The sequence below is a fragment of the Cydia fagiglandana genome, chromosome 14 (genome assembly GCF_963556715.1).
Source record: "Cydia fagiglandana chromosome 14, ilCydFagi1.1, whole genome shotgun sequence".
Lineage (NCBI taxonomy): Eukaryota > Metazoa > Arthropoda > Insecta > Lepidoptera > Tortricidae > Cydia > Cydia fagiglandana.
In genome coordinates, this window is record NC_085945.1 from 8,612,865 (window position 1) to 8,639,407 (window position 26,543).

The following is a 26,543-nucleotide window of genomic DNA, read 5'->3' on the forward strand; positions in this document are numbered from 1 at the left end:
TATATGACATTTTTGGCCACTATACAAAAGTTATTAGCTCTCAAAGCAAAAACCTCCATCCTAAATTTTCATCTTTTTACGTTTTTCTTGTAAAATTACTATGAAGCTGAAAAAAACAAATATCAGCAATGAATTCTACGTCTCCGGTTTATACGAAAATTATACCAAACTTGCCCTAGTAGCCACCAGGACCAGAACAGAATTTTTTGAATGATGACGGGTGGCGGCCATCTTTGTACCCCCCCTCCCCTTATTGCCTCCCAGGCTTGAAATGCTTAGAATTACTCAAAGATCATATGTGATGAAGCTCATAGCTTAATAAAAATTTTTTGGATCAACTTCATAACTGACTCCGCTATTTATGTCAATGCCAAACTGATGGTAGCCGTACGGAACACTAAATGCCTCGAGCTATCTCGGGCTTGGCCAAATTATTTGATACGAAACTACTATAAATGTCATCAAAACAGTTCGTTATTGCACGCCCATTACCTAATTGTAACATAAAATTAACAATTAGTTTGTATATTTCCGATTTACATAAATTAAGAGTTGTAACAATTTCTATTACAGCCATGACATTGCCATTGGTTACCTGACACAACTGTCGGTCCTAATATTCTACATTACATATTGCGTATTATGTAAGTTGCGTTCAAAAGTGCATGGACATGTTTCAACAGTAATATTTGGTAATATTAAGGCATTACGGTCGACATCTATCCTTGCACTTTTGAACACCACTGTACATATTTTCGTGTGCTTACGTGGAGTATGCATTTTAAAATGATGTTTATTATGTTCAGATTAAGAGTCAACATAATTTTAGTTTGTATTGTACAAACAGACTGACAACATGTTATTCCAAAAGTTTCAAAATACCTATGTGAGTTTTACACACACGTTTACATTACGTTACATTTTTCATGAACACAATGATTAAGATAAAAATAAGACAATTATTAAGATTAATAATACATCGGTCGCATAGCATTATATCACAGCAAACTTCACTTTGCAGTATTCTAATTGTTCTCCAAATATCCGCCACCATCCTAACTATAGTTGGTCAAACGAATTTATCAGTCAGTATATAACCAGGAAAACTATACTCATCCTTTTCTTTTGGGTGCTAGTACTGTGTAAGACAAAGATAGTATAATTTCTCTCTGTCAATGTTTGAAATGAGACAGTCTTTTGACAAACTATAGTTACCACATCATTGAATAATTGTACCTATACATATCTCTGACTGAAGAAGTATTGAAGTGAATTGTCCGTTGACTTAACTATAAAATGCGTACCCATAATCGCGTATTCATGATACTTTGCAAGCCTCAATTAGTTAATTAATGTTTTATTCTTTTCTTACTAATATATAAAGCAAAATGACAAATAAAAACAAACAATTAATAACTAAATGTGGCTTGCATCGCATTTATGATTATCGCCACATGTCTTATTATTACCACAGTTACCGTCAGTTTCTTCTAGTTTTTGTGCCATATATATGAATAAAGTTATTATTCTTCAGTTAACAGTCCAAGCTGGTTTCGGCCCGTATGCCAAAACGCCCTCTCTCGGCGTTTAGTTTTAACTAGTTGAATTGGTATTTTGAGCAAGTCTATATTCAATATTATTTACCACAGGGCTACGTGAGTCCCCGTTTACCGTCAATACATGGCTTGCTACATTCTCCGGGCTGTTTCTTGACAAGTATTTTGAGCTAGTCTAAATTCCGTATTATTAATCACAGGGCTTGGTTACGTCCGTGCTAAGCCCCGTCACCGCCAAAACATTGCTAGCTACATTTTCCGGGCATTCTTCAGTTAAAAGTCGCGAATGCCAAATCGTTTCAATGGTATTTTAAGTCTAATTTCTGCTTGATAGTCAATATCCAGGTTTATTCACCACAGGGCCGCGTCAGTCCGTCAGCCCTGGTTACCGCCAATATCATTGCTTGCCGCGCTTGCCGGGCGGCTTTTGAAGCTGGAAGCCTGAGCTTGAGTCGGCAGCGGCAAATGAAGGAACGGTCAGGGCCGGCGCCGGCGTCGGCGCAGCCCCCGGCTGCCAGCTGCTGCCTGCTACAAATATAATGCTGTTAGTTAATTTAATAAATATAACGGGACCAGTGGGGAGATACTCCTGACTTCGTGCAAACTTGGCTCCGTTCGGCTCAGCATTATTAGATTAGCCGAGCAATTATTAGCATAATTACGTCACACAAACTAGGTTTTTTGACCCCTCCCCCCTCCTTGTGACACTTGGTCACATTTTGCAAATCCGTCCCCACCTGGTGTGACGTCACATTTTAGGCAATTTTGTTTTCAATGAAATCGGCAATACTAGATCGGCATTATTTTTTTAATAAAAAGATATTTTTGGTAAAAAAATATTAGTAATTTTATAACACAAAACCAATTAGGAACGAAAATTACCTACTTCCAAAACCTCACTATTTAAATGTACAGCGAATAAAAAAATATAAATTAATTTTCGGTTACTGATGAATAGTGATGAACTTAAAATGACGTCACAATGTTTGTGACTCCCCCCTCCCCCATGCCACATTTTCTTGACCCCTCCCTACCCTAAACGTGTGACGTAATTAATGGATGACCCCTTTGGCACAAGTCGACGTCACTTTGCGTGCACGACCACAGATAATTACTTGAATTTTGACAACCCTAAATAGTCGAAAGGGATAGTGCCATAAGTTAGAAAGGGATATCATGATTCGACCCTGGGCTATAACCGCGAAAATAGAAGTTCGCAAATTGTGGGCACTTTTCTCTGTCACTCTAATTACGCCTTCATTGGAGTAAAAGAGTAAATTTCGCGGTAGCCCCTCTGAATCGCTGTCAAATTTCGGTTATGTAGATAGTGTCTTTTCTGTACGGTAGTATTATTACTTAGTCTGTGACGCGACTATCTTACACACTACCTAGTTCCATAACATCTACCTATAAGTCGTGACAAAAATCTTACAATAGAAAATGTCTTTATCGGAATTTCGGCAGTTATTACCGGCCTGACTAGCAAGTCTTTGAATGTAAGATTAAGTTTAAGATTAAGTTTTAGTTAAGTACTTACATTGCTATGTACCATGTACCCTAACAGGGTTCATGTGAACACTAGCTGTAAAATGCTCTTTGTAAGACCTTATGTAACACATGATTATAAATGCAATAAATGAATTATGAATTATGTTACTGTAAAGTTCGGTGTACCTACTGCGTAATAATAGGAAGCCGCTGAAAGTTAGTAAATCATAAATTATAAAATGAGGAAAAATTACTGCCTTGGGCTGACCCGTATCTTCAGTATTGCATTAACAAGTACGTACGTAAGAGTAACAGGGAGACAACACGTCGAAAGTGGTTCGCGGTAGACCATCTGGGCGTACACGTAATTGCCTCGGCACTGTACCAAGGATACTGGTGGCATTTACGTAAAATGTAGCATAAAATCAATCTATTTCGCGAACTAGACCTTTCTAATATTACATTAGATCTAAATGCATACCTGTTAAATCATCTTCAGTTTTACTGGCAAAACTCACTTTTGAAAACATTTTAAATTTCAAGACAGTACCACACAGAATCAAAGCACAACAGACACTGATGAAATGAGACTGATCGCCGTTCCCAACGGCATAAATTGAGCGCCATAGGGCCTACCGCGAACCACGTTCGACGTCTTGCCTCTCTGTCGCACTTGTAAATTCGTACGCAAGTGTGACGAGGAAGCAACACGTCGAGTGTGGTTCGCGGACTTCGCGGTAGGCCCTCTGCCGCGGACATCGTAAAACGAAGTTTCGTTCGACTCCGTCTCTATTGCTCGGCGCAAGAGCGATAGAGACGGGGATATAAAAATGCTTGATTCGAAAGTCCCGAAGTTTACCGAGCAAGGCGGGGGTCGGGGTTATTGTCCGCGAACGTATAGTAGTAGAAGAGCCGGCCGCAAATTTTCTAACCGACTTGATACCACGATGAAATGCACAATGGTTTCCCATAAAAGTGATGCTAAGTCCGAATTCGATAGTCTGCCACGGCGGAACTTGCCGAAAGTACGAAAAAGAAGGCCACTTCCGGTGCGAAAAAAGGGGGCTGATTTAACCCATCTGATACCGAAATAATAGTTATGGCAGCAGTTAGAAATTTACATGTAGACACATAAAAGCGAAGTCTGCCAGTATTTTTTTTGCCGGAAGTGCTTGGCAGACGCTCTCAAAGGTGGCCAGCGGGACCCCTAATTTAACCCATCTGATACCACCATGAAACCAATTCCAGTCGGTAGGTATGAACCCTCATGTCAGGAATATATAAGTCTGCCAAGGCTTTTCCTGCCGAAACACCTTGGCAGACGAGATTATGTAAGCAAGGTCGGCATCGGTTACCCTACACTAACCCATCTGATACCACCATGAAACCAATTCCAGTCGGTAGGTACGAACCCCCATTTTAGGAATATATAAGTCTGCCAAGGTTTTTCCTGCCGAAACACCTTGGCAGACGAGATTATAAACAAGATGACCATCGGTTACCGTACACTAACCCATCTGATACCGCCATGAAACCAATTCCAGTCGGTAGGTATGAACCCTCATTTCAGGAATATATAAGTCTGCCAAGGCTTTTCCTGCCGTAACACCATGGCAGACGAGATTATGTAAGCAAGGTCGGCATCGGTTACCCTACACTAACCCATCTGATACCACCATGAAACCAATTCCAGTTGGTAGGTATGAACCCCCATTTTAGAAATATATAAGTCTGCCAAGGTTTTTCCTGCCGAAACACCTTGGCAGACGAGATTATAAGCAAGATGACCATCGGTTACCGTACAGTAACCCATCTGATACCACCATGAAACCAATTCTAGTCGGTAGGTATGAACCCTCATTTCAGGAATTTATAAGTCTGCCAAGGCCTTTCCTGCCGAAACACCTTGACAGACGAGATTATGTAAGCAGCATCCACATACGAGGGATCCGTATTTTGGGATTATACAGATTACGGACATTATTAATAGCTGTAGGCTTATTTATTACTTTATGCTTATACATATTTGTATATTATTATGTTATTAATAAAATATATTTATAATTTATTAAACCTAAACTTAATACATTGGGAATTCATTACCTGCTTACGGCAGTAGTAGGGATAAGTGGGTCAGTTCTGGCTCACTGAGCCAGGCCAACAGTCCCTCCCCCTTTTTTCCCTTGTTGAGGCCCTGCAACCTTGCCTTGAACCCAAACTAATGTCATTGTAGCTCGAATCTAACCTAAACTATTTTTATTGCTTTTAGAATATTTCAATTATCTACTTTTGCAAAGTTAAAGGTTGAAATCTCTATTTCGCAAAATGGAATTTTAATGTGACTTTAATGTATGTGCAGTCTACTTAGTAATTGGGTTTAAAGATATAAAAACACACATTTTATTTCCTATCCTAAGTATCCTATCCTAAGTTTATTCAAATAATATTCTGAACATATATAGTAATTAGACTGGTCATATTTTTCATAAAATCGATTTCGACTGGCAAAGCATATAACTTTTTGGCAACCGGATTTTTTAACCTAATTAGACCCCGCTGAATCCGAATTTGCCGGTTGCTCAATCGAAATCTTGACCGGAAGTGAGATATTTGACATTAAAGGTCCCTTTTTTTCGTTTTTCGTAAATAACTCTTAAACGGTGGCACATAGCAAAAAATGTTCTATTACATAAGTATTCTGCATAAAATTGCCTACAAGAAAGATTCAGTACAATTTTTCGCTAGGATCTATATTCAAAGAGATTTTAACGCGGGAAAGGTCATTGGGCGTTTTTGACCCGCTTTATGAATTTTCGCGTACAGAGACCAAACTAGTTTTAAAAAAGAGAATTTAATCTCACTTTTCTAAATATGTAATTATTTTTTATGTATCACCCGGCAGAAAAAAGTTATTCAACAGTACAAGATAGCGTAATTAATGTTTTTACTTTCAGCATTGTGCAAAAGTGTGGTCCGTGCAGCATGATAAACGTTTTATAGCACATTGGCAAATGAAATGTTGTCAATTGCGGCTGTTGCCGGGGTGGTCTCCTCTGCAGTTTTTGCAGGTGGCCCTTCGAATTCTGGTCTACAGGTCGCGTGCATTGGCTGGCCCAGTGTGGTTCGGCGCAGCGAGCGCAAGCGAGCTGTCTGTGACATCCTTGTGATGAGTGCCGGAAGCCCTAGCAGCGGTGACATTGCGCGGGCCCCTTCTTTCCGCGCCATGCCTCCACCTTGACACTCCTCATGTGGAGAAGCTCCGACATCCCGTAGATGCCCATGTGCAGCCCGGGTGCGTATCGATGGCTATAAACATTTTTATTATAATATCAGTTGCAATAACGCTTATTTAGTATAATTAATAAATGATATTACAACACTTAATATGTTTTCATATGATATAAATTATCATTTTATATAAAGATTAATTGATCTAATAACATTTAGCATAACATTCTTCAAGTATAATGCATATTTTCTATACTGAATTTATGATATAAAGTTATTTCATCTAAAGTAGAATTGCTGATATAATGTATTAGATATATAATTCCACATTCGTTATTACAAACTAGAAAAAACGACTATTTCTACATATAACGAACTGCTATTTATAACTAGGTAGGTAATAAGGTTAAGAACTGCGACCCCTACACAAAACCAACCGCTACCAGAATACTAGGTTAGGTTAGGTTAAGAACTGCGACCCCTACACTAAACGAACCGCTACCAGAAAAGTAGGTTAGGTTAGGTTAGATTTGCGTCCATTACACAAAACAAACCACGACCTAATCTGCGTTAAACATTTACATATGTCGTCATAAAAATACCTTTACTATATTATTATACCGAATAATGCTTATATACTTGTATAATAAATGAGCATTATATCACATGATTGTTATAATAAATGAGTGTTATATCAAAAGATAATTATACAAAATGATATGAAACATTTTAATAATATACCAAATGTATATTATACAAAATGAGTTATTATATTTTCTGAAATTATATTAAATGTTGTTATATCTACAGAAAATATATTAATTATTTTTATATCGATCATTACACACCCGTGCAGCCCCAGCCCCCTCTTGCGTCTATCCGTTTGGCGTATTTGGGGTGGCCCAGCTTCTCCAGGAGTTTCTTGATATCTTCAATCGGTGTGAAGGAGGGGAGACCCCTGCGGTACTCCGCCTCGGAGCGGGGCTCGAAGAGTATCCCAGCCCCCAGCGGTGTGGTGAATGGTGACTCCCCCTTTATTTCGGGCCTGCTGCCTTTTTAGACGAATTAACAACTTATTTTGATCAAGCAGAATAAAAATATTGTTTTTTTATAACTGGATTTTATTTTTGTTCCTCTTGATATTAAACAATATAACAACAGCAACGCAATATAACAGCAGCTATTCAAAGTATTTTTGATATAATTCCAATAGTTCTGACTTAATTCATTGCAAAAATGCCAAAAAATAAAAATGATAAGAAACCATTTTTATTTTTTTCTCAATTCTCCCATGGCTTGCAAGAATGCGACTCATACCACTGTGTAGCAGATACATTTACCTACATACCTAGCCCTATTTCGTTTGTGTACGCTGTGGGTCATATGTCCGAACAAAATGCCCAATGACCTTTAATTATAATCACTTCTAAGGTCCCGTTTTTTAGGTTTTCGTAAATAACTCATAAACGGTGGCCAATATCAAAAAATCTTGTTAGACGTTAATAATCTACACAAAATTTTTAACAAAAAAGATTCAGTATACTTTTCGCAGGGATCAATATTTAAAAAGATAATAAAGAGGGAAAGTTAATTATATTAAATTCTAAGGTTCCTTGTTTTTATTTTTTCGTTAATAATTTGAAAAGTATGACTCATAGCAAAACAAAAATCTTATACATAAATAATAAACGTAAAATTTCCTACAAGAAACATGCAGAACACTTTTCGCTAGGATCAATATTTAAAAAGACAAAGCAGCGGGTAAGTTAATTATAATCAATTTTAAAGTCCCTTTTTAGTTTTTTGTAAATAACTTGTAAACGGTGTCCCATAGCGAAATAGGTTTTTAAGAGTAAATTATCTACATAAAATTTCCTCCAAAAAACATCTAGAACACTTTTCTCTAGGATCAATATTTCAAGCGATATTAAAGGAAGAAAGTTAATTACAATCAGTTCATAGGTCACAATTTTTTAGTTTTTCGTAAATAACTCGTAAATGGTGGCCCCTTGCAAAACAATATTCTACATAAATATTAAACATAAAAGTGTCCACAAAAAAGGTTCTGTACACTTTTTCGCTACGATCAATATTTAAAGAGGTATTAAAGGGGGTAAGTTAATTATAATCAATTTCCAGGTCCCTATTTTTAGGATTTCGCAAATGACTCGTAAAATAAGGCTCATAGCAAAATAAGTTCTTAATGTTTTTGTAAATAAATAATCGATATAAAATTTTCTACGAAAGACTTATGGAACACTTTTCTCTTTTTAGGGTTCCGTACCTCAAAATGAATAAAAACCGGCCAAGCGCCAGTCGGACTCGCGTTGCAAGGGTTCCGTACATTACCCAATTTTTAACAGTGTATTTTATATATGTTAAACGCGAGTGAATTGCCTTTAAAAAACCTGTAGGGATCGGTTCAAAAACTAAGTAATGTCCGACTCGCGCTTGACTGCATAATTCAAATAGGTTTTCCTGTCATCTATAGATTCTATTCTGTATATCTTTTCAAAATTTTAGACCCAGTAGTATCGGAGATAAAGCCCCCTTCCCCAAAATAAAACATTAAAATACAAAAAAATACCACCCCCCCCCTTTATCTCCGAAACTACTGGGTCTAAATTTTGAAAATAAAATTAAAATAAAATAGTTCTTTACCTATTGTAAGAGTAAAAACACCAGACACCACTTTATAACAACATTTATTAGGGAATCACAAATATGAGAGTATAGATCTGAAAATAATATGCCAAGACGCTCTCGCGTAAAAACCAATCTAAGATGGACGACCACCTCTAGTGATGTGACCTTGCCGGTTACCGTAGTGATGTCAAACACCGATGAAATGACGACCCCACCGTTTAGCTCGGCCATCTTCTGACCCGACCTACGTCCCGTCAGGTCACCGTTATCAAGGCCGCCACTGAAGACTGCCGCAGCCAACGCAGTCGCAGCAAGCTGGGCCTTCACCAGGTGGCGGTAGCCTCCACCAGTTCATTACTGGTTGGCTCCTCCGTTGAGTTGGCTCCTCAACTGGTGGGAGGCTAATGTGGGACACGTCTCATGCATGTGCATAGGTGCCCTCCGATACAGCACATGTAAACAGTACAAACTCTTATTCACGAAACTATAACATACATGTGAAAAGCCTCAGTTCCTTAATATAACTAAGGTGTTATAATTCACCCTAGCGCCATCGATAGGCTTTGCATTAGCATACCACAATGTTGTTCAAAATAATCATGATAAGGTTTCGACGATATATTAATGCGCAAATGGCACAGTTAGACCCTTTGATCACAGGTCCGGCTTGATAGCCATAAAATTATACCGTAATAACCATCACAGTCAAAAGGTCTACTTCTGTAAATACATGAGAAAGATGCAGTTATGATTGGACAGAACTCATGAGCACTCTTTAGCAACATTGTTAATAAATTACATAATCACCCTTAATGGCGACGTAATCAAGTAGGTACTTCATGTCACCGCTTTCTAGCATCGTGACTAATGGCATATAACCACAGATTTGATTATTGGACAAAAAGAAAACATTACCGTGTTAAAATACCACATGCAGGCTAGAATATCACTGCCCTTGTAGGGGCAACGACCGTAGAAGTCAGCCCTTCACGATAAGGCTGTCACGGAGCCCATTGCACGCACTCATTCTACTGGGCATCTTGAACAGGCACTACCTCAACGTCTACTGGATCCGGAACTGCGCCAGCGATCTCTAGAAGGTATTAGTGCAAGCAACCCTTTCAAGGTAACCTTGAGATCATCAGTCTTAAGGTCATTTAAATATCCTTTTGTAAACAAAGTCTCAAGCCAACCTCTCAAGGTCAACAACAAATAGTACGATATAGATAAAACAGTTATCGGTAGTAGAAATAATGGTCCTCTTAAGGATAATCTCATATCACATACAATGGACCGCCTCTTAAGGCCTACACTGCAGATACCAGGAACAAACTAGCATCTTAAGAATAATACTATGTTATAAGCAATGGACCGCCTCTTAAGGCCTACACTGCAGAAACCAAAAACAACTAGCCTCTTAAGGATAGTATTGTCATCAGCAATGGACCGCCTCTTAAGGCCTACACTGCAGAAACCAAAAACAACTAGCCTCTTAAGGATAGTTAATACTATGACATAATTGTCATCAGCAATGGACCGCCTCTTAAGGCCTACACTGCAGAAACCAAAAACAACTAGCCTCTTAAGGATAGTTAATACTATGACATAATTGTCATCAGCAATGGACCGCCTCTTAAGGCCTACACTGCAGAAACCAAAAACAACTAGCCTCTTAAGGATAGTTAATACTATGACATAATTGTCATCAGCAATGGACCGCCTCTTAAGGCCTACACTGCAGAAACCAAAAACAACTAGCCTCTTAAGGATAGTTAATACTATGACATAATTGTCATCAGCAATGGACCGCCTCTTAAGGCCTACACTGCAGAAACCAAAAACAACTAGCCTCTTAAGGATAGTATTGTCATCAGCAATGGACCGCCTCTTAAGGCCTACACTGCAGAAACCAAAAACAACTAGCCTCTTAAGGATAGTTAATACTATGACATAATTGTCATCAGCAATGGACCGCCTCTTAAGGCCTACACTGCAGAAACCAAAAACAACTAGCCTCTTAAGGATAGTTAATACTATGACATAATTGTCATCAGCAATGGACCGCCTCTTAAGGCCTACACTGCAGAAACCAAAAACAACTAGCCTCTTAAGGTTAGTATTATGTCATCAGCAATGGACCGCCTCTTAAGGCCTACACTGCAGAAACCAATAACAGATAGTGACAAGCAACAGACCGCTCCTTCAAGCCTTTGTTGCGATTACCGGCGCCAGGAACTAGCCTCTTAAGGATAGCATCCCTTGCCAAGACAAAAGTAACAGCCTTTCTTAAAGAGCACACAATAATTAAAGCTCTATAACAGACATTGAAGCAACCGGTAGAATTATGAACCAGCCTTTAGAGTAAAATGGTTAACAGTGAGGTGGCATAAAATAACATATCGCAAGCATTACCATGGTTACTACAATATTTAATCAAGCACAATGTGTTTATTTTCTAGGTTTTGTCGGCAAACCCGTTAACAAAACACATTAGTATGACAACAGTAACCCAGTTCTAAATCTGGAATAAAACAAAATCACAACTCGGTTCCTAATCCGAGAGTATGAAATATAAATAATAACTCAGTTCTTAATCCGAGTGTTCAATAAAAGTATAACTCAGTCTTAGTCTGAAAATATAGCCAGTTCTTAATCTGAAAACGGTACCTGAAATAACAGCATTTGCCTTCATTAATCGGCAAACCCGTTAACAAAACACATTAGTATGACAACAGTAACACAGTTCTAAATCTGAAATAAAACAAAGTCACAACTCGGTTCCTAATCCGAGAGTAAGTAATATAAATAAAATAATAACTCAGTTCTCAATCCGATTCAATCCGAGTGTCTAATAAAATTATATCTCAGTTCTTAATCTGAGAATATACTTGTCGTCAGTTCTTAATCTGAAAACGGTACCTGAAATAACAGCATTTGGCGTGAACATGGAAAATATAAAATAATAAGCAGTTGCTACTATGCAACCAATGTAAATGATCATGTGCAACTTGGCGTGCCTCTTCCGTGCCCCTAAATAAAGGCAACACTCTTACTATACCACGGTTGAACTACAGTAGAGCCTGAACAGAAGTTCACGTTATCGAGGTTCCTCTGTTACCCAGGTTCGTCTTACCGAGGTTTCACAAATTTGTATTTTCAACCATCATGAAAGTGTATATTGATAATGATCAATCAGCCGAATCAATGGCACATATGCTTAAACCATAAAGCTTTCAATCCCAAGACACAAGGTTGATTTTCTTCAGCTGTATATGTGCATTTTATGTGTAGGTAACTCATCACATCATCTTATACCTGCACAAAACTAAATAATTTTGTTAAATGCCATGCAAGCACACATTTAAAAGTAAATGAGTTCATAACATAATAAACCACAATTTATGCAGTTTGCAAAACAATGAAATAGATACTTAGTGAACCCACAAAATTTGTGAAACATTATTATTATTATTATTTTTAACTTCTGATTTATGAAACCCAGAAGCAATAAAAGTGTACTGTTTTATAATGCAAACAGTACCATAACACACTACAAGTTCAGACGAAAACCGTTAATAACTTCAAACAGTAGCTCATGAAATGATATCCTTCGGTCAATGTTCATTAGTAGTGAATGGGTTAAAATAGTTACTTAGAAAGCTTTAACCTTTAACCAAACTATTTACCTTCGTTTAATATTCATCCATTTAACACTCAACTGACGGGTACGTTTAGAGTCCAGTAGCACTTGCATGTAAAAGACAAGTATATTATGTAGACCGTCAAAGTCCATATTGACTCCTGGAAGTATTTACCTCGCTTACCATTAGCAACAACCTGCTTTATCAGTGTCATATTCAGCTCAGTAAATAAATATTTAGTTCAATATGTCCATCTCTTTCATAAGATTTAAACCTTGAAAACTCCTGTAATCATACTTCACCGGTGCAAATATTATAAAGTTATGATCAAAACTTCACCAGCAATCAAGTTTTGTTATAAGGAAATGCATCTGAAAAATACTGCTAGAACACAAATGATTATCTTTGTCAATAACTCAAACGCTTGACAATGTAATGCCAATAAAATTTTCATTAGTTTGGTAAGTCTGTTTAAATATATGTCTTTGGTACATTTTATAACATGACATTTTGTGAAAAATATTTGCAATGCAAACATAAACCAACATCCCTATGAACAAAACAATCACAACACAACATACTATAAGTTGTATGGAATGGTTGGATAAACATTTTATTCATAATTAATAAAATAATATGTACAGACAGACAGAAATTATCCTTGTTACTTTCCTTGCCATTTTTACTGAGATACTGCCTTTTACTATAGCAGTATGTCTCCAACTTAATATGAATTGCAAGGATGTATGAGGTTATATGAGATATGGAACATCTTTTTTAAAATATTCAGCCCGAGGAGGCTCCGGAAACATGGAGTGACTAAACCTGTCACAGACAATACTAACCAGCTACAAATAGATGCCAATAATTCCTTTTGCTTATTCACAAAGCGCATTTTACCAACCTTGTCCATGTAACACATACTAACCATTAGTATCCATGTAAAACATGAACAATCATTTTATTTCTAAATAAATACCTCATTTTCCATGACATCAGAGATTAGTCACTTATCAACATTTTCTGCATATAATGAATTACTTGAACATAATATAACTGGCATCCATAACCAACTAACTTTGAAATATTATCCATGTCGATTTGGGTTCATTATAGAGATCTGAGCTGATAGGCGCTCTAATGCCTTCAACGGTATGGTAATTCACTTCAAGAATCATTGCTGTCAAATTTCTGGAAATTACACAACTCAAAAACATACTAACAAAGCATTATTTCAGTTGCAATAAGCATGTTTTACACACACACATATGTGAAACAACAATTCACTTTCCTTACCGGTTTGTGTCTTTGAAAACTTGGAATCTATTTTAATTTGACTGTAAAGGGAAAGTATTAAGTAGCACTCATTGTTAACTGTGAAAGCATAATATCACCATACACATAGTATCAATCAAGGCTAAATTTATATTACCAAACTAGTTTTGTATGACTTTTACTTGAATGGGTTTCTCACCGCACACAACCATTAGAAAATGATCATAGCATTGTGTTAATATGTCATGTGTATATAATCACATTATGTTATGTATCTGAAAGCACATGAATCACAAAAATAACACAACATATAAGAGAAGCAGTGAATATTTACCACTATGGCCGGGGCCATTCCGGGGAACGTTCCAGGGAACATTCTTATCTGTTGGATCAATGACTTCTTACCTGAGTTAACTTTAATTCTTACTTTGTAATCCCAAGGATTTCTTTTATTCATACCATACTGTCAGCCTATGTCTTGTAAGCTTCTGCTGTGAATATTGTAATACATATTCATCATCATCATGGAATCAGCTTTATTACACTGTCCATATGTATTTTTTTTTTAGCCAGACATGTTCATTTATGATGGACAGTAAACTGAAATAGATATCTGAAAGTAAACACAACAAAAGGCAAAGGTACAGTACGTCGGCAGCCGACAGTGGTTTAGTAGGTTAGTTAGGTTATCCTTGTAGGTCTTGGACGGTAAGACCTTGTATATTTTAATCCCTAACTGATGAGTGGTGTTGATGCGTTTACTCATTACAATCAGTTTCATTATTTTATATAACGATAACGTTCAATAACAATGAAACAAGAAAGGACTACGCCCGGTTAATTTTGTATTGCCAATTTACGACAAAATATATCGTAGTAGGCGAAAAGGTCACATCGCACTTCTGAAGCTGTAAGAGTAAAAACACCAGACACCACTTTATAACAACATTTATTAGGGAATCACAAATATGAGAGTATAGATCTGAAAATAATATGCCAAGACGCTCTCGCGTAAAAACCAATCTAAGATGGACGACCACCTCTAGTGATGTGACCTTGCCGGTTACCGTAGTGATGTCAAACACCGATGAAATGACGACCCCACCGTTTACTATATAGACGTAAACCTAAAAGTAGGAACCTGGAAATTGATTATAATTAACTTACCCCCTTTAATACCTCTTTAAATATTGATCGTAGCGAAAAAGTGTACAGAACCTTTTTTGTGGACAATTTTATGTTTAATATTTATGTGAATATTGTTTTGCAACGGGCCACCGTTTACGAGTTATTTACGAAAAACTAAAAAAAATGACCTGTGAACTGATTGTAATTAACTTTCTTCCTTTAATATCGCTTGAAATATTGATCCTAGAGAAAAGTGTTCTAGATGTTTTTTGGAGGAAATTTTATGTAGATAATTTATTCTTCAAAACCTATTTCGCTATGGGACACCGTTTACGAGTTATTTACAAAAAACTAAAAAGGGACTTTAAAATTGAGTATAATTAACTTACCCGCTGCTTTGTCTTTTTAAATATTGATCCTAGCGAAAAGTGTACTGCATGTTTCTTGTAGGAAATTTTACGTTTATTATTTATGTATAAGATTTTTTACTTTTCAAATTATTAACGAAAAAATAAAAACAAGGAACCTTAGAATTTAGTATAATTAATTTTCCCTCTTTATTATCTTTTAAAATATTGATCCCTGCAAAAAGTGTACTGAATCTTTTTTGTTCAAAATTTTGTGTAGATTATTAACGTCTAACAACATTTTTTGATATTGGCCACCGTTTATGAGTTATTTACGAAAACCTAAAAAACGGGACCTTAGAAGTGATTATAATTAAATTTCCCGCGTTAAAATCTCTTTTAATATTGATCCTAGCGAAAAATTGTACTGAATCTTTCTTGTAGGCAATTTTATGCATATTACTTATGTAATAGAACATTTTTTGCTATACACCACCGTTTAAGAGTTATTTACGAAAAACGAAAAAAACGGACCTTTAATGTCAAATATCTCACTTCCGGTCAAGATTTCGATCGAGCAACCGGATCTGATTCAGCGGGGGTCTAATTAGGTTAAAAAACCCGGTTTCCAAAAAGTAATATGATTTGCCAGTCGCATCAAGAAGGAGAGCGATTTTGAATTTTTTTGTCTAGTATAAATATCATTACTTATTCTGTGTACAGTGGAGAAAACGAATGAAATCATGCAATTTGATTTTGCTATTTTTAAATAAAGAGTAACTAAACAGTATTTTCCACAGTTGTTGGTAATGATACCATCTCTTACAATTTCTCTTCATGAACATTTTATGATACCTAACCTTCCAGTTTTCGCCCGAATTAATCAAAAAATTCACCAACTCCATTTACACCAAATAGAAAACGGGTCCGTGTCCGAATTCGCGATCTCGAGTCCGGGTCCGCGTCCGGGTCCAGGTTCAGGTAGAAGTCGAATTCAAAATCTTGCTTGTTTTGCCAGTGGGGTAACTTGCTTAACAATCAATTAGAAAAAGACAAGTCGTCGAGGAGTTCCGTTCTGATCACCATCAGCAATACCACTTCATCAAATGCCACTGTTCTTAATGTAAATCCTTGTTTGCCTGATGAAAATACAAGAGTCACTATACAATGCCATTAAGATTTGTAGAGTTCCCTCGATTCCTTATGGATCCCATCATCAGAACTTGAGCTTCACAAAAATATGACTTAAAAATCTAACGTGCTTAACAAACATAACGAAGAGGACAAATCCCCAAACATGAGCTATGCGTCGTTGAAGAGTTCCATTCTGATCATCATCAGCAGTTTCACTTCATCAAATGTCACAATTCTGAATGTAAATGCTTGGTTTGTTTAAAATCCACCAGTATCACTATATGTTAGGGTGGTTCAAAAAACATTGTTTTTTCCTAAGGGGCACCCCCTTATTTTGTTACACTTATTATGTTGATAAATTGAGATTATAGTTGAGATAAATTAAGAAACTTGGTGTATAAGTTTCTTAATTTATCTCAACTATACTTCGTTTTTTTTTAGCATTAGAAATTAGGTAAACAATCTTGATGTGTCTTTTAATTGAAAAACACATTTTAAAAATAAGTTACGGCAAATATGTAACAATTATTAATCTAGTACGATCATTTATATTCGTCTGCTTTCATAAGTAATAGTTTTTGAATTTTGAAAAGCGTTTTTCAATTAAAAGACATGCTAAGATCGCTTACCTTCTTGCAAGTTCTTTCTAATGCTAAAAAAACGAACTATACAATAGTGATGGGTAGGACATCAATTTTAAATGAGTTTGTATGAGTACCTCATTTTCTAAAATGAGGTGTTACAATGTCTTACTTCAAATGAGGTGAGGTACTAGCATATTTTTAGCGTCGACTATTCTATTAATCCAACGGGCCAACGGTGCAAAAATATTTAATAAATATACATATTTATGTATTCATCACTTCCTTTGTAAATTAATAAATAATAATAATTAAGGAGTGCAATTCTGGAGGTAGAAGGTAAGAATAGAACTTATAGGAGAAAGATCCCACATAGTAACTTAATTTGCTGCTTTTATGAAACTTGTTCTAATTTAGCTCTTTTTTATTGTTAGATTGTTTTGTCCTCCTCCTTGCTACTTGATATAGTTTTAAGTATAATAATCACTACCCGCTCCGGCTTCGCACGGGTTAACAAATTATACATACACCTAAACCTTCATGAAGAATCACTCTATTGATAGGTGAAAACCGCATGAAAATCCGTCCAGTAGTTTTTGAGTTTATCGCGAACATACAAACAAACACACATACGGACAGACGCGGCGGGGGACTTTGTTTCATAATATGTAGTGATATATTTAATAACCATAAAACTACCACATTTTTAACAAACTAAGGAGAACAAATTCAATATTTTCACAAGTCATTATTATATAGAAATGACTAACTTACCACTTCAGATAATTTAACAGTAATATCATCAATATGATATTAAACAATGCACCATTCGCTCCGGACGCCGCCGGCTACATTTACATTTCATTTTTTCATGCAAAAGGCACCAAGGAAGATCCGCGGGTAAATTTAATGGCGAAAACGATGTCCATATTTTGTTATTTTGGTATAATTATAAGAATTATCACTAGGTATTAGGTATTAGAGAACTAAAATTAGCTACAACGACGTACGAACGAACAAAATAAATAAAAATATGTCACAATCATAATTTGTCAGTCCGAAGTCGTTTACAGATAATGTTAATAAAAAGTATTGCAAATTCAAATCGTTATAATTTACATCTACATGTTTATTTTACCTATGCAAATTATACTTACTTTTTATTTAATAAACTTGAAACTTATTGAAATGATCATATATTGTGTACGCTACAGTATTATATTTCAATAATATTTTAGTCACTAAAGGATTACTGTTTATAAGCAAGCTTCGTAAATGCCTGTCTGGTATACAGAGTGCGTACCGCGATCCATGTTCGTCATGTTGTCTCCCTGTCACACTTACGTAGGAATTTACAAGTGCAACAGAGAAGCAACTTTTCTTCATTTGAGACATTTTGAGTTTTGTATGTCGGCGAGCAGGCGAGCACCTAGCGCCTCGTGCCATCCAGGGACTCTTTTGCAAGTTGTGAGGAGCGTTGAGTTTTTGAGGTTCGCGAGTGAATTTGTAAGGATAAGAGTTTTTTTGAAATTTGAAGTGTGTGAATGATTTGTGTGGCAAGAGGTGTTTGTGATGCGCGCGAGTAAATGAGTAAAATGAATAGAGGAGTGAAGTAAGACATTTTTGAGTTGAGTGGTACAAATGAGGTGCCTCGCGAGTGAGCGACTCAACACTACTATACAAGGTGGTGCTTAACCACGTTGAAATTTTGTATGTTGTTTGAAACCCAACAAAAAGAGTAATTATGATTCAGAATTTTATTTAAAATATCTGGTTTCACACTATTTGCACATGTGATGTATAAGTTTTGAAGTAGAAAAACATTTTCTTACAAAATAATATCTTTTAAATCACACTTTCAAATAATGTGAAAACTACTACTTACATAAAAATAAAAAAATAGTAACTTATTTATTTTTTTGATTTCATACAATTTGAAAAATTTCAATGTGTTTGAGCACCCCCTTGTAGTTAAGATTGCAAGATGCTTGGCGTATTTTGTCAACATAATAAGTGTAACAAAATGAGGGGGTGCCGCTTCTTCTAGCTAGAGATTGAATTTTTCCCATACAAACGTGAACCACCCTTACAAGATTTGAAGAGTGCCCTCGATTCCTCATAAATCTCACCATCAGAACTGGGTTTTGACAAAGACGGAACCAATCTGTATGTATATACTTACAAGTTACAACTCAACTAAAAAAATAATTTTCAAAATCGATCCCAAAATGACGGAGATATCAAACATTAAAAAACCGAATTAATACCTCCTTTTTAGGGTTCCGTAGCCAAATGGCAAAAAACGGAACCCTTATAGATTTGTCATGTCTGTCTGTCTGTCCGTCCGTATGTCACAGCCACTTTTTTCCGAAACTATAAGAACTGTTGAAACTTGGTAAGTAGATGTATTCTGTGAACCGCATTAAGATTTCAACACAAAAATAGAAAAAAAAACAATAAATTTTGGGGGTCCCCCATACTTAGAACTGAAACTTAAAATGTCTTTTTCATTAAACCCATACGTGTGGGGTATCTATGGATAGGTCTTCAAAAATGATACAATACAATACAATACTTTTTATTGCACGCCTCACATACACTTAGTTTACAATAAATGGACAATAACATAAAAAAACCGGGCAAGTGCGAGTAGGGCATGCAGTACCGGTCCCGGTACCAAGAATTTCATTTCCCGGTTCTGGGCATGGCCGGAACCGGGATTCCCGGTTCTTCCCGGTTCTCAAGGCATCTTTTGATTACTTTTAAGAAATTGTTTCTGTTAGCGTACAATCTTTATGAATGACTTATTTTCATATAAATAATTGCATAAGAATTAATAAATGACTTATTTTATTATAAACAAACAATTGGCGTTCCAACCTATTTTACGAAATTAACCGGCACACATTGGCTCCGCCTGGGCCGAGCCACACGGCCGTAGTAGTCGATGCACTCAGCACTATATGACGGCACGGCCTGCCTGCACGAATGCCTACTTTACTAGGTTAATTTATCGGGTTATTTGGGTCCCCCGTTTCATAGCACCATTATTAAATGTTATATAATGTCCCGAGCTAAAGTACTAATACGTTACTACTATTGAAATGGGAATAAATAGTCATATGATGAGAACCGGGAAGTACCGGTACCGGGTCTTCAGTACCGGTTCTTTTGATACCATAAAATTCCCGGGAATTCCCGGGAATATGAGAACCGGGAATTCCCGGGAGCATGCCCTAAGTGCGAGTCGGACTTGCGCACGAAGGATTCCGTACCATAATGCAAAAAAAAACAAAAAAAAAGCAAAAAAGAAACGGTCACCCATCCAAGTACTGACCCCTCCCGACGTTGCTTAACTTTGGTCAAAAATCACGTTTGTTGTATGGGAGCCCCATTTAAATCTTTATTTTATTCTGTTTTTACTATTTGTTGTTATAGCGGCAACAGAAATACATCATCTGTGAAAATTTCAACTCTCTAGCTATCTCGGTTCGTGAGATACAGCCTGGTGACAGACGGACGGACGGACGGACGGACAGCGAAGTCTTAGTAATAGGGTCCCTTTTTACCCTTTGGGTACGGAACCCTAAAAAGACAATAGAGGTAACAACAGGCGGTCTTATCGCTTATGATATTGAGGTTTCTAATATCATTTATTTCTAAACTGAATAGTTTGCGCGAGAGACACTTCCAAAGTGGTAAAATGTGTGCACCCTCCCCTCCCCCTTTAACTTCTAAAATAAATTTAACTTCGCACTGAATGATGACATCGTACGGGGCTTAAAGCCCCCGTAACGCAGTGAACGTGTTAAAGTCACATTAAAATTCCATTTTTCGAAATAGAGATTTCAACATTTAACTTTGCAAAAGTAGATAATTGAAATATTCTAAAAGCAATAAAAATAAATTAGGTTAGATTCGAGCTACAATGACATTAGTTTGGGTTCAAGGCAAGGTTGCAGGGCCTCAACAAGGGAAAAAAGGGGGAGGGACTGTTGGCCTGGCTCAGTGAGCCAGAACTGACCCACTTATCCCTACTACTGCCGTAAGCAGGTAATGAATTCCCAATGTATTAAGTTTAGGTTTAATAAATTATAAATATATTTTCGGAGGATGCCCGTGAAGCTTAAGGGCCTAGTCTATAAGAGCATAATAAGACCGGTTCTGACCTATGGGAGTGAAACATGGGCTATGACGCAGAGCCATGTCCGATCTGTCCAAGTCGCCGAAATGAAGATGCTCCGGTGGATGTGTGGGGTAACGAGGCTCGATAAGATACGCAACGAGTACGTTCGCGGTAGCCTCGGAGTACGTGATATCGCCGATAAGCTACAAGAGAGCCGACTGAGATGGTTTGGGCACGTAAAAAGAAGACCTCCTGATTACATCGGGAATGTTGCTATGGATCTGAACATTGTCGGCTCCAGAGGAAGAGGAAGACCGAAGATGAGATGGGCGGACACCATAGCAAAAGACATGAGGGCCTGCGACGTTTCAGTAGACGACACGTCCGATCGCGCGAAGTGGAGAGAAAAGACCAGAAAAGCAGACCCCACAATCAGATGGGAATAATAATGCTGAGGAGAGAGAGAGAGAGAAATTATAAATATATTTTATTAATAACATAATAATATACAAATATGTATAAGCATAAAGTAATAAATAAGCCTACAGCTATTAATAATGTCCGTAATCTGTATAATCCCAAAATACGGATCCCTCGTATGTGGATGCTGCTTACATAATCTCGTCTGTCAAGGTGTTTCGGCAGGAAAGGCCTTGGCAGACTTATAAATTCCTGAAATGAGGGTTCATACCTACCGACTAGAATTGGTTTCATGGTGGTATCAGATGGGTTACTGTACGGTAACCGATGGTCATCTTGCTTATAATCTCGTCTGCCAAGGTGTTTCGGCAGGAAAAACCTTGGCAGACTTATATATTTCTAAAATGGGGGTTCATACCTACCAACTGGAATTGGTTTCATGGTGGTATCAGATGGGTTAGTGTAGGGTAACCGATGCCGACCTTGCTTACATAATCTCGTCTGCCATGGTGTTACGGCAGGAAAAGCCTTGGCAGACTTATATATTCCTGAAATGAGGGTTCATACCTACCGACTGGAATTGGTTTCATGGCGGTATCAGATGGGTTAGTGTACGGTAACCGATGGTCATCTTGTTTATAATCTCGTCTGCCAAGGTGTTTCGGCAGGAAAAACCTTGGCAGACTTATATATTCCTAAAATGGGGGTTCGTACCTACCGACTGGAATTGGTTTCATGGTGGTATCAGATGGGTTAGTGTAGGGTAACCGATGCCGACCTTGCTTACATAATCTCGTCTGCCAAGGTGTTTCGGCAGGAAAAGCCTTGGCAGACTTATATATTCCTGACATGAGGGTTCATACCTACCGACTGGAATTGGTTTCATGGTGGTATCAGATGGGTTAAATTAGGGGTCCCGCTGGCCACCTTTGAGAGCGTCTGCCAAGCACTTCCGGCAAAAAAAATACTGGCAGACTTCGCTTTTATGTGTCTACATGTAAATTTCTAACTGCTGCCATAACTATTATTTCGGTATCAGATGGGTTAAATCAGCCCCCTTTTTTCGCACCGGAAGTGGCCTTCTTTTTCGTACTTTCGGCAAGTTCCGCCGTGGCAGACTATCGAATTCGGACTTAGCATCACTTTTATGGGAAACCATTGTGCATTTCATCGTGGTATCAAGTCGGTTAGAAAATTTGCGGCCGGCTCTTCTACTATAGTTAGGGCTGTTAGGGCCAGGTAGTTGTTTTTTTCGCATTATGGAATATGTTTGGGTTTCGCGTGGTATTTATATAAAAAACAGCCCTTTGACTTTAGTCTTTTTGAACTCGTACAAACATGTTTCTATATTATGTTACAGATAAATAAGTATGTTCAGAGTGCACACTCAATACATAGACTAAACTCAAACCTCCTTTATAATGAAAAAAAAACTTAATAAGTATTAAGTTTTTGGTTCAAAGATAAGTTTTATACTTCGTTTTTTTTTAGCATTAGAAATTAGGTAAACAATCTTGATGTGTCTTTTAATTGAAAAACACATTTTAAAAATAAGTTACGGCAAATATGTAACAATTATGAATCTAATACGAACATTTATATTCTTCTGCTTTCATAAGTAAGTAAATATTTTAGGTAAATATACCCGTCTCGCTAACGGAAGCGGCACCTAAAAGTAGTGCGATATGGACACGGCGAAAAATCCTGCGTAAAAATCTCAAAAATCGAGGTTTCGTACTCCTCTCTTTCGTCCTCCAAAACTTAACCAATCGTAACCAAATTTGGAAATCTAAATGATTATGAAATTATCTGTGTCGGACCGTTTTGCTTTTTTGGATAATTGATATCAGTTTTGAATGCCACGCCTCTCACTGCGGCATAGTCAATTAGGCCATTTTTGCCATTTTTGAAGGGCTGTAACGCCTTGTCAAAATGTCAAAAAAAGCAAAACGGTCCGACACAGATATTGACAATATTAATCTGTGTTAAAAAAATCATTGCTCTAGCTTCAAAAACCACGGAGGAAAACGAGAAGTACGTTTGTATGGAGAAATGACCACTCCTGTTGGCTCTTAAGCAAGTTTTAAATAAAACATATTATTAATATTACGTAATCATCTACTACATTATGAAAAAGAAACATTTACAGAGGTACAATCAAGTGTAAAAACCGGGCAAGTGCGAGTCGGACTCGCGCACGAAGGGTTCCGTACCATAAAGCAAAAAAAAAAACGGAAAAAAATGCAAAAAGAAAACGGTCACCCATGCAAGTACTGACCACGCCCGAACGTTGCTTAACTTTGGTCAAAAATCACGTTTGCTGTATGGGAGCCCCACTTAAATCTTTATTTTATTCTGTTTTTAGTATTTGTTGTTATAGCGGCAACAGAAATACATCATCTGTGAAAATTTCAACTGTCTAGCTATCACGGTTCGTGAGATACAGCCTGGTGACAGACAGACGGACGGACGGACGGACGGACAGCGAAGTCTTAGTAATAGGGTCCCGTTTTACCCTTTGGGTACGGAACCCTAAAAATACTCGTATGGGCGAATTCGCTGACATAAGATGAGATGAGCTATGGGAAATATTTTTGAGATGCACCTATATTATTACACTTGACTGCACTACAGTACAAATACTAATCGATAACTAGCTTAAATCTAAAATAGGCATTGTACCAATGATGCATTAAACAGGTGGCAGACCTATGCTCTGATTATCAAAATCTTGTAAGGGGTCATCCATTAATTACATCACACGTTTAGGGGGAGGGAGGGGGTCAAGAAAATGTGACATATTGTGACATGGGGGAGGGGGGAGACACAAACTTTGTGACGTCACTTTAACTTCATCAGTAACCGAAAATTTATTTAAATTATTTTATTCGCTGTACATTTAAATAACAAGTTTTTAAAACGATAATCGTTTTTATTCGTTTAATTTTCTTTCCTAAGCAGTGTTGTGTTATAAAATTACTAATATTTATATCGTCAAAAATATTTTGATAAAATATTAATAATACTTAGGTACTACTTACTTAAGGCGCTCTTATAGTTGAGTTTTACGTTTCCGAGGGGGTGAAGCAGACGAGTGGTAGAACAGGCGGGCGGGCGCCCCGCGCACCCCGCCGCACCATTCCCGCGCAGCACGTCTACATCCTTATTCTGGCGCCATCGGTATTCTGAATATTCTGATTTGTCAGTTCCGGGATTTTTTCCGGCAATTAATATCGAATAAGGTTTATTAACAAATTCGTATTTTAATGAGTATTTAATAAAATTATATACAATATGAGAGTATACCCCGACAAACTAAGAACCTAATTAAATTATACCCAATTATTATGAGACAGAAATTGGTACTTACTTACCTTAAAAATATAATAGAGTTAGACCAAGAAAATTCTGCAAGGATTTTGATTGCACACGCAGTGCAAGTGTTATTTTGAACGACAAACCTTTATGAAATTATGATTAACACTTGCACTGCGTGTGCAATCAAAATCGTCGCAGACTTGGTCTAATTCTAGAAGTCAATTTCGGGCAAGTAGGTTTGAAAATAAGGAAGAATACTGTAGTTCGTTTATTTTAGCATTAGAAAGTACTTGAAAGAAGGTAACCGATCTTGACATGTCTTTTAATTGAAAAGCGCTTTTTAAAAATCAGTAACTATTACATATGAAAGCTTATTTTATATATTAGGACTTTTATTTTATATAAAATCAATCCACATTTGGCATGATGTGTCACATCCCCGTAGCTGCAGGCGTCCATAGCCTATGGTGAATGTGGGTCGTATGCTTGCTTGCCACCAGTGTGGTATATAAAAACAGTATTTTTTGGAATAAATTTCCCATATCGCACGGTACGGACTTGGCGGAAATAAGGTAGAAGTACTAGTGCTCAACGCTGCACTAGTATTCGACACGGGCACTTTATGTCAAAGTGACAAGAACTAAATTTGACTACAGAAAGATCGTCGCCGTTCAAATTTAACCTATATTACTTTGACATAAATTATAGTGTGTAGCTTTCAAATAGAGCTCAACGGCTAATCCTATTGTCTATTGTTAAGGGGCTGTCCATAAATTACGTCATCGATTTTTGACGATTTTAGACCCCCCCCCCTTATAATCATCCAAAAATCATGCTCCAAATGACCCCATTTCCTCCTACTTCATGCTACCGTCATCCGATGTCCAGACCCCCCCCCCCCTCCCAATTTGAAATGACGTAATTTATGAATAGCCCCTAAGTAAAACCGCACGTGCTACTTACCTGCAAAAAAGGGTCTTAATTATTTTATTTGGCACCTGAGCGCGGGCTAGGCCAACGCTCAAAAAACCAGTGTAGGTGCGCTCTCCGATAACGCGCCTTTGTTACGCATCTCGATGACACATTTTAAACTGGTTCTGTAGCGTTCGACTCGCCGGCACTCAGTAACCGAAGTACGTATTTTTTATGCAGGTGGTTGTGGCACGTGGCACGAGCGGTTTTACTTAACAATAGACAATAGGATTACCCATCGAGCTCTATTTGAAAGCTACACACTATACCTTGTCAAAAACTAGTGCAGCGTCGAGCACTAGTACTTCTACCTTACCTAATATTAAACACGAAACCGTTTTAGGCATTTTTCGACCACTTCCCTTAAAACGCATGTAGGTAACTCGGAAACTAAAAGCGGTGAAATGGTTACCACCATACACTAAACACTCCACATAGGTATTTGAATCCCGTACACATATGTTTAAAAATGATTCACTTTTATTAATTTAATAGCCTTTAATAAAATATGTTTACACAATTTATCAATCGTGACTGAATTCCGGATTGGTTAGATGGGTGTATGCCTTTGCTTCCCAACTTGTTATAAATTGACAATATGACGGGCGAATGTCTGAAATGTCACAATAATTAAGAATTATTTTGCTTTTCTTCGTAAGTATGTTGAAAAACATTGTGTGTAT

The 26,543-nt window shown here is 37.1% G+C and overlaps 1 protein-coding gene across 1 annotated transcript in view; it reads right to left on the reverse strand.

Moving 5' to 3' along the window:
* Nucleotides 1-504: 504 nt before the first annotated feature.
* Nucleotides 505-26,543, reverse strand: part of LOC134670714 (nuclear pore complex protein Nup58-like) — a 39,443-nt gene continuing 13,404 nt past the window's right edge. The window contains exon 13 of the mRNA XM_063528530.1: nt 505-2,081. Coding sequence (XP_063384600.1) covers nt 1,954-2,081 — 128 coding nt within the window. The 3' untranslated portion in view covers nt 505-1,953. The remainder of the gene's footprint in view (nt 2,082-26,543) is intronic.